The sequence below is a fragment of the Postia placenta genome, assembly GCF_002117355.1.
Source record: "Postia placenta MAD-698-R-SB12 unplaced genomic scaffold POSPLAscaffold_5, whole genome shotgun sequence".
Lineage (NCBI taxonomy): Eukaryota > Fungi > Basidiomycota > Agaricomycetes > Polyporales > Adustoporiaceae > Rhodonia > Rhodonia placenta.
This window is the reverse complement of record NW_020169836.1, coordinates 2,308,535-2,325,673: the sequence shown is the minus strand read 5'-3', so window position 1 is coordinate 2,325,673 and position 17,139 is coordinate 2,308,535. Positions and strand designations below refer to the sequence as shown.

At 53.3% G+C, this 17,139-nt stretch overlaps 3 protein-coding genes across 3 annotated transcripts; 1 reads left to right on the top strand and 2 right to left on the bottom strand.

Annotated features, from left to right (window-relative positions):
* Window positions 1-718: 718 nt before the first annotated feature.
* Window positions 719-5,767, bottom strand: POSPLADRAFT_1169143 (hypothetical protein; the record flags this gene model as incomplete). The annotated part of the gene is made up of 11 exons (XM_024488044.1): window positions 719-1,094; window positions 1,152-1,269; window positions 1,323-1,414; window positions 1,472-3,688; window positions 3,764-4,487; window positions 4,538-4,669; window positions 4,722-4,808; window positions 4,867-5,163; window positions 5,211-5,322; window positions 5,378-5,497; window positions 5,547-5,767. 11 exons carry the CDS (start codon window positions 5,765-5,767, stop codon window positions 970-972), a joined length of 4,245 nt encoding a protein of 1,414 aa, XP_024340525.1. The 3' UTR covers window positions 719-969.
* Window positions 5,768-6,677: 910 nt separating this feature from the next.
* POSPLADRAFT_1055810 (hypothetical protein) lies at window positions 6,678-14,076 on the top strand (the record flags this gene model as incomplete). The annotated part of the gene is made up of 18 exons (XM_024480688.1): window positions 6,678-8,240; window positions 8,297-9,546; window positions 9,600-9,921; window positions 9,971-10,094; window positions 10,149-10,197; window positions 10,254-10,349; window positions 10,403-10,481; window positions 10,537-10,560; window positions 10,615-10,700; window positions 10,757-11,498; window positions 11,549-11,805; window positions 11,863-12,262; window positions 12,310-12,624; window positions 12,674-12,830; window positions 12,878-12,940; window positions 12,999-13,426; window positions 13,484-13,587; window positions 13,638-14,076. The coding sequence occupies 18 exons, from the start codon at window positions 6,678-6,680 to the stop codon at window positions 14,074-14,076; spliced, it is 6,498 nt and encodes a 2,165-aa protein (XP_024340524.1).
* Window positions 14,077-14,932: 856 nt separating this feature from the next.
* POSPLADRAFT_1045947 (hypothetical protein) lies at window positions 14,933-16,281 on the bottom strand (the record flags this gene model as incomplete). The annotated part of the gene is given in 5 exon segments (XM_024478910.1): window positions 14,933-14,950; window positions 14,970-14,999; window positions 15,056-15,222; window positions 15,425-15,816; window positions 16,217-16,281. The coding sequence occupies 5 exon segments, from the start codon at window positions 16,279-16,281 to the stop codon at window positions 14,933-14,935; spliced, it is 672 nt and encodes a 223-aa protein (XP_024340523.1).
* Window positions 16,282-17,139: the final 858 nt, after the last annotated feature.

Here is a 17,139-nt window from a genome sequence, read left to right as displayed (position 1 = left end):
GGGCGTCGCGCACGCTCAGGGCAGCTCAGATATCGCTGCCGGCCGCTTTAGCATCCTCGTCCAGTTCAAAGAGTGAGCGCAAGACACGCTTATCTCCTCACAGGCGTCGATGCCTCCTGCGCCACGCCCGTAGACACATATGTACGACCGCCACAAGCCCCGTTCCTCGACCCCTTCGCTCCACGCGCTCGAGGCGTGCATGCGGTGCCAGGGCGCAGTGCTTGCGGCCGCATTACCGGCCTCTCGATCGACGTTCCTGGCATTATGGAAATTAGGCACAGGCATGCGCTGCAAGTATTGCGGCGGCCGCGCGAGGGACGAGCAAGCATGGTGTGGCACTGACCACACGTCCTAGTCGCACTCCATTCGACTCGCCGGGGGCGCACAGCATGATGCCGATGTTGGGGCTTGCCCTCCTGTTTCTGTGCATGGAACCTTCCCTGACATGCGACATACAACTATGCTGAGCACTTAGTGCCGATAGCTGTATGCGATGCAAAAGCGTAAATTCGTTGCACTAGTGTCTAGTATGCAAACATCTCGTCGGTGGACTTCGTGAAGAAACGTCATCAACTTGCATGTGCCGCGATAAGCATCCCAATGCATGTTCTTTACCGTGTTTTTCTTCAAAAAGGCCGTCCAGGGGTGCCAGGATCCTCTAATGCTCACAAAAAATCGAGAGTATGTGCAGGGACTGGCAACGAGACGGTTAAGGTGTCTGCGATGACCTCTAATTGCGAGCCGATAGACCATACCTACACACGCTTCCGAAGCACTTCAGGCATACTAACATCGGATGATTGAGCAAAGATGCAGACGAACGTAACCGATGCGACATTCGACATCTGCAGAACTTAGAAAGACATCAATGGTATCGTAAATCCTCAGACAGCCAGTTATTACTGCCTCTAGTCCATTCACATTTTTATGGCGCGAACGCCACGGTGTTCATGAGACCAGGTAGCACCATCAGAGCCTCATGATCAACTGCTTGACTCCCGACATCCACAACCCGATATCATCCGTCAGCGATCCAGTCGTGAGCAGATCCATATGCAATCCCATGGCAGCATCGCGATCATGCGCCTCCATAGCTGCATAGTCATTCATCAGCGGGCGTGCTTCGCGAGGTAGAAGGCAGTTACAATTACCTCTAGTCAGCACAAGGAGTTTCTCCTGGACAGGCTTCGAAAGCGTGTCGCAATTGAGAGCGTCGAACAGCGGATTGATCCTGCGCTCGAGATCATCCACTAGACGACGCTGCTGGGGCTAGGGGAATATGTCACAATCTCGCTCCAAGTCAAGGCGAGATGGTCGCGCACCGGAGTGGTCTGCTTCAGATGCTCCAACTGGCCAGAGATCACCGTGTATACCGGCCGCATTTCGTCCGAGATATGCTCACGATCTCCCGGGGCTGCATGTATGGAGCACTCAATCAGAGACACGTCTCATGATGAGAAGGCTTACTCACGATACTTAGGCGGCGGAGGGCCAGCAGCCGCCCGCGGGGCAGCAGGCGGGGCAGCGGACCCATTACGCGGAGGACCGGAAGGCGCTTGTCCAGCTCGCGGGAGCGGCGGCACAAAGCCCCCGATTTGCGGTTGCTGATTCTGTGGGGGTGGCCGAGCAAAGGGAGGAGGTCCCTGGGCGATAGGCGGGCCCTGCGGAGGCGGCGTCGCATGTGCATACGGCCCCGACGGTCCAGGGACAGGAACACCGGGCGCGGGTGGCAAATGCATATGCGCCTGCGGCGGAGTCTGACCAGACAGAGGTCCAGGAGGCGGAGCGTACGTGTTAACCATGGACGGCGGAGGCGCCCTAGCCATACCGGGAGCAGGCGGCGGAGAGATCATGACACGGCCGGGGGGAGCCATCATAGGCTGAGTTCCAGGAGGTCCAGATGGTGGACGAGTCGGGTACGGCCTTCCGCCTCCCTGGGGGGGCGGAGGTGGCAAACGCTGACCCTGCGGTGGAGGTGGCGGGAGGGACTGCACGCTGCCGGGACGAGGCGGCGGAGGCAGTGTCGGGGGCGGTTGCCCATGACCTGAGAACGGAGTGGACGGAACACTAGGCGATGCCGGGGCGTTGGGAAACGGGGAGATGATCGCTGCCGGCCTACTCACACTACCTGCATTATTACGTCGCTGGGCGAGGGAAGGTGCATCATTCCAACCACCATTATCGCGCTTAGGTGGAGGCGGAGGCGGAGCACCGGGGGTGCCGCTCATACCACGCGGTGGGGGAGGAAGGGAGTTCGTCTGCTGAGGCCCCGGATGTATTGCGGCGTGCTGAGGCTGTGATGCCGGGCGAGAGTAGGGGTTGTGGTTGTACGACATGGGCGCCGTAGATTGATAGTGAGACGGTGCAACGGGCTGGGCGGGGAAGTAGGGATTCGTCGACTGTGAAGGAACTGCAGGAGGATTGTACGACGCGTACGCGGAAGTCGACACAGGCACCTGAGGAACGACCGGCTGTTGGACTGGTGCGTTATATGTTGCGTAACCGTAGGCAGAACTTGATGAGGTAACTGCCGCTTTCGATGAGACCGCTGGTAAGGACACGGTCCTCTGTGGCAAAGCTCCGGAAGCTGCCGCCTTCGAGAGGCGATCTCTACCAACCTTGAAATTCAAGGACGAACCTAGAGACCCGTTGTAACCTTCTGGGGTAAGCTTCAGGTAGACGAGTGCTTCCTTCACGAGTCCCTGTGCAGCGAGAAGATCGGCGTACTCCAGATACCGATCATAAAGTGCGGAGAGTTTGTACGTTCTTGCATCAAGCTCCTCGCCAGGCGTCTTCAGAGTGAGGTCCACGTCCTCGTAGTGAATCGCGCCACGGAAGACGGTTACCTTTTCAATGAATGTCTGCAAAGCAAGGGCGTGCGCTGTGTATCGAGATCCGTTGAGGCTCTCGTCTACCGTTAATGCCTTCTCTTCCTCAGTCAGATCCTCGATCCAGATATTCACCAGTCGTTCCAGGCGACCGGCAGCGAGGTAGGTAAGAGTAGCGTTTCTTCTGTACTCAGCAGCCTTTGGTTCGGTACCCAGTGCTTCGGACGCCTTGATGATGCTGGCCTGGAACTCGAGACGCTGGCCCAGCTGCTCAGTTAGACCAGAGAACTCTTCCTGGCTGGAGAACGTGCATAAAACGACAAAGATCTCCTGCCATTCTTGCAAGTCAGCGTTTTGCACAATATCCTCGAGATCGTTGGTGACAATGGACTGGAAGAGGCGGAGGTAGGGCAGTGCATTTGTCTGACGCTCGAAGTATGCTTTTTGGGTTCGCTGCAGGAGCTCAGGACCACCCCTGGCCGCCAACAGAATCGCGTCGGCGAACCGGGAGGTCGAAAGACACAACGACACCGCCGATCCGAAGTCACCAAGGACTAGCGCCTTTGTGACGAGCCTATCTATCTCCGACTCGTCATTAGGGTAGATCCTGAACGTGTTGCTCTTGAGCACCTCCGACGCGACCGAAGATGCCGTCGAACCAATTGTTGCGGCCACGGAAGAATCAAGCGGATAGTTGGTATGAGGAATGGGAATATGGTCGTCAGCTTCCCTCACAGTGCCAATGCTGCCAAAGAAGTCCGCAGCTGCATCCATTTGAGGCGTGCCAATTAACTCATCGCCGAACAGACTAGGGGCCGTGGTTGTGGACTCGCCATCCGCAAGGGGCGCATTAGTATTGTCTGAAGTCGCATCCACGCTGATCTCGGAAGGGGTAGCTTCCACCGCTGTGCCACTGGCGTCCAGAGTCTCGTCACCTTCTACACCCGCCTCTTCACTGTCGGAGCGCGCTTCGCTTTCTGGCTCTGCGAAGGATACCACAGGCGCTTTGGACTCAGTCTCTGTGACATCATCCTCTATAGGCGACACAGCCCTCTCGGAAGCTGCTGTGAGGTTTGCTACCGCCTCTGCGACACGCGCCGCGATTTCGTCTTTCGAGAAACCAAGAAGTGTGATGAGCTCGTCACGCGAATTGGCCTTGAACAGGCTGAGAAGAGCTTTCCAGCTTGCAGAGATCTCAGCGGGCTTGTGATTCTCTAGGTCGCTCTTCTCCTTGGTAAAGTTGCTCAACGTTTCGTCTTCGACCGCCGACTGCAGCTTCGCCGCACGTTCCACGACGGCAGTCTCTGTGACCACCTTGCGGATATGAACGACACTGCTCTGCGTTTTGCCCTGAGCAGAAGGTAGGTTTGAGACACTGGCAAGCTTGCCGCCGTAGCCGAATGAACTCGAAACTGGCCGGCGAAGCCATTTCGGCGGATGCTTGAGCGAAAGCGTTGCCTGTGAAGCGCGGGAGAAGCCCGGTGCACCAAAGATGTCGGCGGCGTCAGGTTGTGACGCAGCGGGCGCCGATTCGCTCGATTCATTGGTAGATTGAACCGAGTGAATGCCAATTGTGCCGTCAAAGAATGCCGTCGCGAAAAGGTCTGGATTCCGGGGGCACCACTGGACCTGGAATGCCCAGTTATCTGCGGAGGGCAGCTTTTCAAGTCAGTTAGTACGTGCGGACTACCCAGGCCGTGATCATTTACCTCGCCTATGATCTCCGAAGTCTGCGGGTTCCAACATAAAGCCCGGTTGTCCTTACCGCACGAGAGCAACAAATCAGGGTCTTGTTTGCACCACGACAAGGACAGGACGCCTTTCTCGTGCCCGGTGAGGATCTACACAATAAGTCAATCATTATCATTGAGAATTTGGGACTAATCTGCGTACCTTCTCTGGCGCTCGAGCGTTGCGCAGATCCCATACCATGATCACGGGGGAGGTATCATCCTCAGAAGATGTGACAAGTCGCGTCGCCTAGCAAAATATGGGTAGGTAAGAGCGTGTTAAGCTGCAGATGTCAACATAAACTGACATTGTCAGGATGCCAAGCAACGTCACTCATGCCTCTTCGCCCTCCCATGGCCATACCACTAGCACCAAGCCCTTGTATGCCGCCCGCCAGGGTTCCAGCACCACCTCCATATGCGAGCGCGGCAACTTCTCGCTTGCCTCGGAGATCCCATACAACCGTATAGCCAGTACTGCTGGACGCAGCTAGCGCATACTGAACATGGTGGTTCCACGCAAGAGCTGTGATCTCATCGAGCTTTGTACTGCGTGTTCCTGGCGAGTAGGGTTTGCTCGGGTCTTTCAAGTCCCAGATATAGATCTGCAGCTCTTTAGTAGGGTATATTTCTGGATACACAGCACGCGTACCTCGCCGTTCACCGCCCCCGACGCGAAGAGGTTTGTTTGGATGGGATTAAAGTCGAGGCCGCGAATTGGGCCTGTGTGCGTCTTGTTTCGCAGGATCAGGGACTCAGTAGGGCTGACAATGCGTGTTACCGACGCACAGACGTGTCATGACGGTTCAAACCACTCACTCTGCACTGGCTAGTATCTTAGAGGGGTCCCATATGTCTAGCTCCCCGTTCTCCATGCCAGCAACCAGTACCCCGCGCGCCCGCGCGCCATCTGCATAGCCCCATGCGAGCCGATTGAACCTGCAGAAGTTCATGAGCTACTAGATGTTCAGTAATGCTGCGAATATACCTAGAAGTAGTCGTAACGGAGGCTTTTGGCCCCGCCTGACCATCGCCTCCGAGGTCATATTGATTCTTGTCCAAGAAGTCCGGAGCCCACACTTCCAGTTGGCCGTTGTTGCTGAAGGATTCGTCCAGCGCGCCCGCAACGGTGCCCGTCGCCAACAATGGCAGCGACGGCGACGGCGACCACGCGAAGGTCGACGTTCTGTGTACTTCCTTCAACTTCATGATATAGATTAGAGGAAGAGGGCGACTTGGCGGCGACGTGTACAGGCGGTACTCGTATTATGACCTCATTTGTGTCCGATAAGGCCTTATTATGCCGGGTTTATAGGAGCTATGTTATACTAGTACTTACTTTGATAAGTAGTGTCTTGTGACATAGAAAATCACACCGTAAGAAGCGTTCCAAATAGGTGAAGATACATTATTAACACAAATATACGCAGGGTATATCGTCGCAAACGGGTATCATTTCCAGCCTTTTCCTAGTGGGAATATGATGCAAATGTGCTGAGCGGTTCTGGGAAATGCGTCATAACGACTCAAGGGCAAGGCTCGCTTGGCACGGTCGTAGTACACAAAAAGACCGCTGCCGTTCTCAGGTGAGGATCAGCGTGAGCTCTCTACCCCCGTCGGCACCGCCAAGCCAAATTTTTATGCTTAACACTTGGGTTACCGTATACTGTTTACTGCAAGAGTTGATATTTGTGTTCTGTTCAAGAGGGTGAAGGAAAAGTGAATTCACCCAATCGGTATTTTTGGGCTGAATATGGAAGAAAGATGGAATAAAGGTTGAAACAGGCTGATTTTGTAATCAATCTCTCATCGTTTCTTTCAATTCTGTGGTCCATTCATAAAGTGTCCCATCGGTAAGATCAAATAGGCGCATTCACTCTTTATTTGAGCTTTTGACCAAAAGGTCAATCCTTCGATTCAGTGAAAGCTGTAAGAATGATCTCTGTTCCCAAAGATAAGTATCCCTTACACGTATCCAGTTAAAATACGCAACACACTGAATATATTGTATGCTATGCTATATATGAAATAAAGTGTGGATAAGAGAGTTATCACCGCTACCGTAATTAGTAAATCCTCAGCTCGTCGTGGCTCTCGACGGCGACCACCTCCTTCCATTATGTCTGCAAAGCGCGATCTGTCTGGCTACAACTATGCGGCCATCTCGTCGCTGGTACTGACGGCGGATCGCTCTGCCCTCCCTCGCCGCGACAAGGAACCGGATGGCGCACCGACGTCGCTCGCTGGTCGCATCGACCCGCGCGAAATGGGCTCTCGCGTACAGCGGGAAGCACCCAAGGATGTCGAGAAAAAGAAAAAGAAGGCTGCGGACAAACAGGACACCGCAGAAAAGGCTCCGAAGCGACGAGCAGCTGAGACCACAGGGTTTGGCTACACCGACATCATTGAAGCTACTCAAGACGTCGAGGGGCTTACGTACCGCCCACGGACGGCGGAGACTAGAGAAGTATACGAGCTCATTCTCTCCAGTGTACACCAAGCTCTGGGCGACCAGGCGCAGGACGTTGTTCGCAGTGCAGCCGACAGCGTACTCGAGACGTTGAAAAACGAGAGCATGAAGGACTTCGACAAGAAGAAGGAGGTTGAGGAGGTCGTCGGGCCCGTATCGAACGAGCAGTTTTCGCAGCTGCTTAACTTGTCAAAGAAAGTCACCGACTACGGTGCGGAGGACGAGACTATGGTCGACCCAGACATGGAGCGGAAAGACGCCGAGATTGACGACGAAATGGGCGTAGCAGTCGTATTCGACGAGGAGGAGGAAGAAGAGGAGGAGGAGGAGGGCTTCGAGATCAGAGAGGAGTCGGACGAGGAGAACGAGGAGCCTGAGCAGGCAGGGGCACCGCCAGAATCGCTTGAGGGCGACGACGAACTTGTCATCGGCGGCAGCTCAGCAGCTCAGCAAGGGAAGACACAAGTTGACAAGGATATCGTCTCACCACACTCTATCGACGGCTTCTGGGTGCAACGGCAGATATCTGAAATTTACCCTGACCCTGTTACAGCCGCCGACAAGGCCGCCGCCGTTTTGTCCATCCTTGGCTCCGAGTCGAATCTTCGTGATTGCGAGAACGAGCTTATGGAGCTCTTTGAGTACCAGAGCTTCCATGTCATCACGAAGTTCCTCAAAAACCGAGACGTTATCGTATGGTGCACGAAGCTCATGCGTAGCGACGCGGACGAGCGCGTCAACGTCGAGGTTGCGATGCGAGAGAAGGGGCTCGGGTGGATTCTCCGCGAGCTCGCGGGAGACCGCAAGGCGAAGGCGCGCTCAGACGCCATGGACGTGGACGAGAAGCCTCAAGTGGACGTCCCTAAGCGGGCGACGCTCGCTCCTGGCTCGACCGTGCAGCCAAAGGCTACCGTCGATCTCGAGGGCATGGCTTTTAGTCAGGGCGGACACTTGATGTCAAACAAGAAGTGCAAGCTACCAGAAGGCTCGTTCAAACGCGCGAAGAAGGGCTACGAGGAGATCCATGTGCCTGCCCCGAAGCAAAAGCCCACTCAAGCGGATGAATTTGTCCCGATTTCCAACATCCCGGTGTGGGCGCAGGAGGGCTTCAAGGGCATGAAGACTCTCAACCGCATTCAGAGCAAGCTGTACCCCGTTGCCTTCGGCACAGACGAGCCTATCCTCTTGTGTGCACCAACAGGTGCCGGCAAGGTATGCGCATACAACCCCCCTTCAGCTAATATACACCGATTAACGCAATTTCTTAGACTAACGTCGCTATGTTGACTATCCTGAATGAGCTTGGCAAGTGGCGCCACGAGGAGACGGGCGAATTCGACCTAGACTCCTTCAAGATCATCTACGTCGCCCCTATGAAAGCCCTCGTCCAGGAGATGGTCGGCAACTTTAGTTCTCGGCTAGGCGCTTACGGCGTCAAAGTTGGTGAACTGACTGGAGATGCACAAATGACGAAGCAGCAGATCGCGGAGACGCAGATCATCGTCACGACGCCGGAAAAATACGATGTCATCACGCGGAAGAGCACCGACACCAGCTACACAAACCTCGTGCGCCTCATCATTATCGACGAGATCCATTTGCTACACGACGAGCGTGGACCAGTTCTCGAAAGCATCATTGCGCGAACAATACGGCGCATGGAGCAGACTTCTGAGTATGTCCGTCTCGTTGGTCTGTCTGCAACGCTGCCAAACTATCAGGACGTAGCAACTTTCCTCCGGGTTGACCCTGCCAAGGGCCTCTTCTATTTCGACGCGTCGTATCGGCCATGCGCTCTCCAGCAGCAGTTCATTGGTGTCACCGAAAAGAAAGCGATCAAACGGTATCAAGTAATGAATGAAGTGTGCTATGAGAAGGTGCTCGACCAGGCTGGCAAGAACCAGACCCTCGTCTTCGTCCATTCTCGCAAGGAGACTGCGAAGACTGCGAAATTCATTCGCGACATGGCAATCGAAAGGGAGACGATCACTCAGTTTGTCAAGCCTGAAGGTGCCACGCGAGAGATCCTGCTCGAGGAATCCAGCAATGTGAAGGACACGAACCTGAAGGATCTCCTTCAATTCGGGTTTGGTATCCATCATGCTGGAATGTCGAGAGAGGACCGGGGCTTGGTTGAGGAACTCTTCGCGGACGGCCATCTGCAAGTCCTGGTCTGTACCGCTACACTGGCCTGGGGTGTCAATTTACCCGCACACACCGTCATCATAAAGGGTACTCAGATCTATAACCCAGAGAAAGGTCGATGGGTAGAGCTGTCGTCGCAGGACGTATTGCAGATGCTTGGTCGTGCTGGTCGTCCGCAGTACGATACCTTTGGAGAAGGTATCATCATCACGAATCACTCCGAGCTGCAGTACTACCTCAGCTTGATGAATCAGCAGCTGCCGATCGAATCGCAGTTCGTGGCGAAGCTGGCAGATAACCTGAACGCGGAGATTGTGTTGGGTACCATCCGAAATCGAGACGAAGCTGTTCAATGGCTTGGCTATACTTATTTGTGAGTTTTCTTGTATCTCCTTCAACCCATCTAAATGCTTACTTTCCACCTAGGTATGTCCGAATGCTCAAAGACCCCGCATTGTACAGTGTCGGTCATGACTATCTCGAAGACGACCCTGCACTGGTACAAAAGCGTGCGGATATCGTTCACACAGCGGCTGTCCTTCTCGAGAAGTGCTTCCTGGTCAAGTATGAGCGCGCGTCGGGACGGTTCCAGAGTACCGAACTTGGCCGTATTGCCTCTCATTATTACGTTTCGTATAACTCGATGGCAACATACAATCAGCACCTTCGGCCCACGATGACCACGATCGAACTGTTCCGAGTTTTCGCCTTGTCTCAAGAGTTTAAGCTCTTGCCAGTCCGTCAGGATGTAAGTAACCACTTTATAAAATCGTTGCGTCCATTCATTGCCCCCCCAGGAAAAATTGGAGCTGGGAAAACTACTCGAGCGTGTACCCATTCCCGTAAAGGAGAGTGTCGAAGAACCTGCGGCAAAGATCAACGTCCTTCTTCAAGCATTCATCTCGCAGCTGAAATTAGAAGGTACGCGCACAGTCGTCTAAGGCTCCTCGTGCAAAGCTGATCATCTTCATTTAGGCTTCGCCCTTGTCGCCGATATGGTCTACGTCCAACAATCCGCCGGCCGGTGAGTGATCATTCCAAGTTTTTAGTTAGAAAGTTTGTGTTTATACCATCATGTAGTATCCTGCGAGCCATGTTCGAGATCTGCTTGAAGCGGGGATGGGCAGTTCCCGCAAAGGCCGCCCTTGATCTCTGCAAGATGGTCGAGCGCCGAATGTAAGTAGTTTGAAGTATTCTCGATTTGTTTCACTCGACTTATGCTTCATCAGGTGGGGGTCTATGACGCCCTTGCGACAGTTCAAAGGTGTGCCACCAGAGATCATTCGCAAGGCAGAAGGAAAACAATTCGTAAGTCTTTCAGCACCAACGTATCAACATTTGCCTGACATCGTCGTATCCGTAGCCCTGGTATCGTTACTTTGACCTAGTATGTCCCGCGATGAGTACGCGGAGTGCTTTTGCTAACGCCTGTCGCATCCAGAGTCCTCCTGAAATCGGTGAGCTGATCGGCATTCAAAATGCGGGGAGACTGGTGCACCGTCTTGTTCACAGCTTCCCGAAGCTACAGTGCGTTGTAGACTATCCTGATCTGTTGCCTACCAGAGACTAATACGTCGTTGTAGGTTGCAAGCTCAGGTTCAGCCCATCACGCGGAGTCTTCTTCGTATCGACCTCACTATCATCCCTGACTTCCGCTGGGACGAGAAGATTCACGGTACTGCCGAGTCGTTCTGGATTATGGTGGAGGATGTCGATGGGGAGATCATTCTCTTCCACGATACCTTCATGCTCCGGCAGCGCTACGCCGAAGACGAACACAACGTCACACTGACGGTCCCCATGTTCGAGCCAGTTCCTCCGAACTACTACATTTCGATCGTCTCGGACCGTTGGCTTCACGCGGAGACTCGGTTGCCGATCTCGTTCAAGCATCTCATTCTGCCAGAGAAATTCCCCCCACCGACTCCTCTCCTGGACCTGCAGCCTCTCCCCCTATCTGCTCTGCACAACAAGGAGTTCGAGAGCATCTATTCATCGACTATTCGCACGTTTAACAAGATTCAAACGCAGGTATTCCAAGCGCTCTACACTACCGACGAGAACGTCTTCGTGGGTGCTCCCACCGGTAGCGGCAAGACGATCTGTGCCGAGTTTGCTCTACTTAGATTGTGGAGTAAGCGTGACCAACAGCGAGCTATTTGTATTGAGCCGTATCAAGAAATGGTCGACCTGCGTGTGGCGGAATGGCGTGCGAAGTTCAGCAACCTCCAAGGTGGGAAGGAAATTGTCAGTTTGACTGGAGAGACCAGTGCCGACTTGCGGCTCCTGGAGAAGGGAGACCTCATCGTTTGTACACCGATGCAGGTAAGTGAATACCGCCTTGCTGCATCTTATCGGGCTTACGTATCATGTAGTGGGACGTCCTGTCGAGAAGATGGCGTCAGCGTAAAAATGTGCAGACAATTGGTTTGCTCATTGCAGATGAGATCCAGCTTGTGGGTGGCGAGGTCGGCCCCACGTACGAGGTTGTGATTTCTCGTACGCGGTATGTCTCAGCGCAGACGGAGCTCAAGACTCGAATTGTTGCATGTAGCGTCTCCCTCGCTAACGCGAGAGACCTTGGCGAGTGGATGGGCGCTCCGTCCCATGCGATTTTCAATTTTCCCCCTAGGTGAGTAATCTAGTCCGCTGTTGGACATGGAGCATTGTTACTGAGTTGCGCTTGCAGCGCCCGCCCACTCGACATGGACATACATCTACAGAGCTTCAATATCCCACACTTCCCATCCCTTATGATCGCAATGTCGAAGCCCGCATACTTGGCCATAATTGAGCACTCTCCTACGAAGCCTATCATCATTTTTGTGCCGTCTCGACGTCAATGTCGCTTGACTGCTGACGATATCCTCACGCATTGCGGTGCCGACGATGACAACAATCGATTCCTCAACATTGATGAAGCCGACCTTCAGCCACATCTCGACCACGTCACTGACAGCGGTCTCGCGGAGATCCTGAAGCATGGTATCGGTTACTACCACGAGGCGCTCAACAAGCAGGACAAGCGCATCGTAGAGCGGTTGTTCCAATCCGGTGCTATCCAAGTGCTCATCGCATCGAAGGCAAGAGTTGCTTTTATTCTGGAAACGTTCCATTACTCACCTTTCTAAATTAGGACACGGCATGGAGTCTACCAGTTGCTAGTTACATGGTCATCATCATGGGCGTCCAGTCCTATGAAGGGAAGGAACATCGCTATGTCGATTATCCTGTCATGGATGTCCTTCAAATGATGGGCCGGGCCTGCCGTCCAACGGAAGACGACAAGAGTCGATGCATCCTCATGTGTCAGCAAACGAGGAAGGACTTTTACAAGAAATTCCTTGCGGAGGGTTTGCCCATAGAATCGCACCTTCCGACGCACATGCTGCATGACTACTTCCTCGCCGAGATTGCTGTCAAGACGATTGAGAACAAACAGGACGCAATGGTGATTACTACGTCTTCTCAACTTGTACATCGAGCTAACTCGGCTCTAGGACATTCTGACCTGGACTTACTTCTACCGGCGCATGACACAAAATCCCAACTACTATAACCTCCATAATGTCAGCCACCAACACCTATCTGATCATCTATCAGAGTTGGTTGAGAACACATTGAACGACCTGGTCAACTCAAAATGTATCGCGATCGGTAAGTGCGTGGTTCTCATTGCGGAGCCTTGACTAACTCCATCGTAGAAGACGAGATGGATATCTCACCCCTCAATCTGGGCATGATTGCAGCGTACTATAACATCTCGTGTAAGTATTGCATACCCTTGTAAACGGCTACACCTCTAACGAACGACTGAATGTCTAGATGTCACCGTCGAGGTGTATACGTTATCTCTCAAAGAGCGAACCAAGCTCAAGGGTCTCCTGGAGGTCGTATCTTCGTCCGCCGAGTTCGAAACAATACCCATCCGCCGGCACGAGGATGTCTTATTACGGCGCATCTACGATCGTGTACCTGTCAAGTTGGACCGTCCTGACTTCGAGGCGCCTCATTTCAAGACGTTCTTGCTCCTGCAAGCACACTTCTCGCGTCTGCAGCTTCCGCCCGATCTCGCCGCAGACCAGGTGCTTGTGCTGGAGAAGGTTCTTAACCTCCTGTCGGCGTGTGTGGATGTTATGTCATCGAACGCATGGCTGAATGCACTCGGCGCCATGGATCTGTCGCAAATGTGTGTGCAGGCATGTTGGGACACGGATTCGCCACTCAAGCAGATCCCACACTTCGAGCCCGATGTATGTTTTTCGCCGACTACAGTTACGTTACCTGAGTCTGACTCTATTTCTATGTAGGTCATGCAACGTTGCAAGGAAGCGGGTATTGAGTCTGTATACGACATCATGGAAATGGAGGACGATAAGCGCAATGCCCTATTGAAGATGGATGGTCGCCAGATGTACGTTGCATGTCTATGTCTCACTAACATGCGCTTATTTCCCTTGGTAGGCGTGACGTTGCGACATTCGTTAACTCTTACCCCACACTTGACGTGAACTACGAGTTGGCGAAGGGCGAGTACACGGCAGGGGCACCGATCACCATACAGGTATCATTGAGCCGAGACGCAGACGAGGAGACCGAAGGCGATGATGACGAGATCGTTGTCGCACCCTTCTATCCGCTCAAGAAGCTGGCTAACTGGTGGCTGGTCATCGGCGAACCGAAGACCCGCCAGCTGCTTGCTATCAAGCGTGTTACTGTGCACCGCAGTCTCTCTGTACGGCTCGAGTTCTCTCTTCCACAGGGTACGCACGCCCTCAAGATGTACGTTATCTGCGACTCGTATAATGGGGCGGATCATGATATCGATCTTGAATCCTTGGATGTTGCGGAGGGTGAAGAGAGCGATAGTGAGGAAGAGAGCGGGGACGAGATGGAGGAGTAGACTGCTGATATCATTGCATTGACTTGTGCTTTCGCTGCTTCTTGTTGTAGTATTGCTCTTTCCACCTCAAATGTATCATTAGATCAGTATAATATGTCGTATATCCCGTAACGCTGTCTTCTTGGAATATCAACTGTCTGTGCAATGATAGCGTACACATTCGACCTCAAATATATCAGAATCACCCCAGGGGCTTCCAGTATCATAGACTATCTGACATCTTGAGCAGCTGCCGGTACAGGAATGACCGATAGTAATGTGGAGTCAAACATCCCAGCCTTCAGGTCTTCCAGACGCTGTTTAAGTACTTTGCATAGCTCGACCTTGTCGTTGAGCTCGAAAATCACTTTGAGCATCGGCCCGAAGGCGAATCGCAGATCTCGCTTACCTGATGGCTGACAACTCGCCCTGAGGTGCTGGGTAGCACAAAGAACAGGGTTTCACGCACGGTGCCGCCAGCTATGCCGTCATGCAGTAAGCGAAGTGGCCGTGAGCGGGATATGCGGCCTGCATCACGTACATTCAGCTGAATGCACGACTTTGTATCGTTGAATGTCCCAAGCGAATTCTGACTTTGTCGTGGCCCTCTTGCGATTACGTGCGACTCCCGACACGCGCTCTCTCTTCTGTGGTAACGTTCGACCACCTTCGGACACCTGAGGCGTGGATAGCGCTGGTGCCGCCGTTGGGCTGCTCGCCTGGGCGATCTGGATGCGTGCGGTGCGGTCGAAGGCATCCCAGATGCCTTTACCGACGAAGCAAACGATGCGCGGCCGGAGACGGGCTATCTTTTCTAGAAGCTCAGGTACACCTGCGGTGAACTCGTTTGTGTTGAGTTCTCCTGCCTGAGGAGCCGTTACATGATAATGCCCCTCTGGGGATGTTTTACATACCTCGGCACTCGGTCTATGGACGAGGTTAGTCTAAGATACGCATGTCAGATGGTGTTAGACGGTCAAATACTTTGTAGGGCACTCACTAAGCCCAAATTGAACCGCTCCGGCAGTGTATGATCCTCGCTAGGATCTAGACATTCGTTTGCAGGGGTGAGATCTGCGAATAACGGCTCATCGCCTGCGCGGTATACAGTGGTAACAATTTGTAATCTTACTCGATCTGTGAAGACATCTCCAGAAGTGATTCGACCTGTGGCCGAAATGGTGTCCAATTCGAGCGGAAGTCACCCCAGGACTACGTTCCGAGCACAAGAACCAGTATGTGAGACGACACTGGTTGGGTAGCTGAAAAGGTCACCCACTTGATCCCGCAGAACATGACTTTTTTTAATCCATAAGGCCTTGTCAGCCATAACGTTCAGATAAATGTAAAGTAGTAAGAGAAGTCGTACTGTCTAGTTCTTCCTTCAGATGGTCTTCAAGCGGCTCAAGATGAGCATACGTTTCAGGCGGCGCATATCCGCGCTTTCCTATCGTCTTGATCAGGGCCTTGGCCTCCTGTGGTATCAAGTCACCTATAATCTCCTCCTTGACGGTCTGTTTGCCAGCTCTCGGCTTTAACGCTGCCGCCACTTTCTTGCGTGCTGGAACATATAAGGTAGATTCGGAGAACACCGGAAGGACGTCTTTGTCTTCGGACACATTCAAAGTTTCAGGCGTATTACGGTTACGTGGAGAACGCCTTGGCCCTGCTGGCGAGACGAATGCGAATGACGCTAACGCGGTGCGAAAGCTTTCCAGCTCTGCATCAGACTGGTCTTGAGTAGCTGACATCCCGAGGTTACTGCGCGCACAGCGCAAGTCTTTGATAAATGTCTATAACAACAAAGGTGACCTGAAAAGCTGATCAATGTTAACGACCAGTCGGTTCCAGCAGAAATGCTGTGGAATGTCGCGGCGAGACTGGACATAAGCATGTCGACAACCTGACTCCTCTCTCCACCGCCGAGACGCTCGTCTCTTCCACTCCCTCCTCTTACCACAAACTATCGCTCTCGGGAGATATCAAGAATATGCCTAGAGACGACGTCGTCTCCAATGCGACCTGCCTCACCGAGAAGTACTCAAACGCTTATAGCGACTTCTATGGTTCTGGGACTCCCTGCGTCTACAAGTCTGGCCCTGACTGGCCCGTATGCAAGGGGCAGCGCATCGTCCGTGAGCCTCGCCCGGTTCACGCTCACGCTATCCAGCCTACTTGGGTCTCTATCGGCACGCGCATTTGCGACGAGCTCGAGTCTGTTGGCATAATGTGAATGTCCGTCAATCCCCTCGCCTACGCTAATGCTGGCGAGCCCAAGCCGTTCTGCCCCCTCATCATATGCGTCGGTGTGAATCCCGGTTCCTGTTAGATTTTGGGGCCTGCGGTGTCGAGCGGGCCGACCCGACGCCCCTGTGCCTAGCCGGGAGAATGATCATAGCACGATTGCCAAGTAAACTACATCGATCCTGTAGAGTACTTGTACCGTAGCGTGGCCGTACCCAGGCTCCTTCCCGCCGCTGTGGGAGTTATAGGGGACTTCATCCGAATAGCGTACTCAATGTTTTATCTTGTGTATCCGAGAATAGAAGTCTTACCACAGATCATGTGCCATCCCATCACGTGCATATCATGTGACATCCCATTTGAACCTTAATCCCCTATAACTCCCTACAGCGGCTGGCACAAAACATCTACAAACAGCGGAGGACCGGCGCCGCACCTCCCATACGAGGCAGGATTGATTCCCGGAAATGATAATTGACATCCAAACATTTCAATTTCGTCAATTGAGGTCATCGCAACCCCCATGAGTGAATGTAACAACGACGCGCAGAAAGCCCATTGTTCGCAACACTTTGCATCTTGGAAGCCACATTATCAGTGCAAAAGTCGAGAACCTGGGTCGCAGGTGCATGGAGAGTGCTGAACTTGAAGTGCCAGCCAGGCCGAGGATGGGTTATTCAACGAAGGGATGTTGCATGAGGCCTTCACCAGTCAGAAGGACGAAAATTAACCTCGGCAGGGATGCGCGCATCTGTGTCAAAGTCAGGTATAAATTTTTTATTAGAGGGGTGAAGGCCATGGTCACAAAGTTGCACCGAGGACGATGAGACTCGACACTGG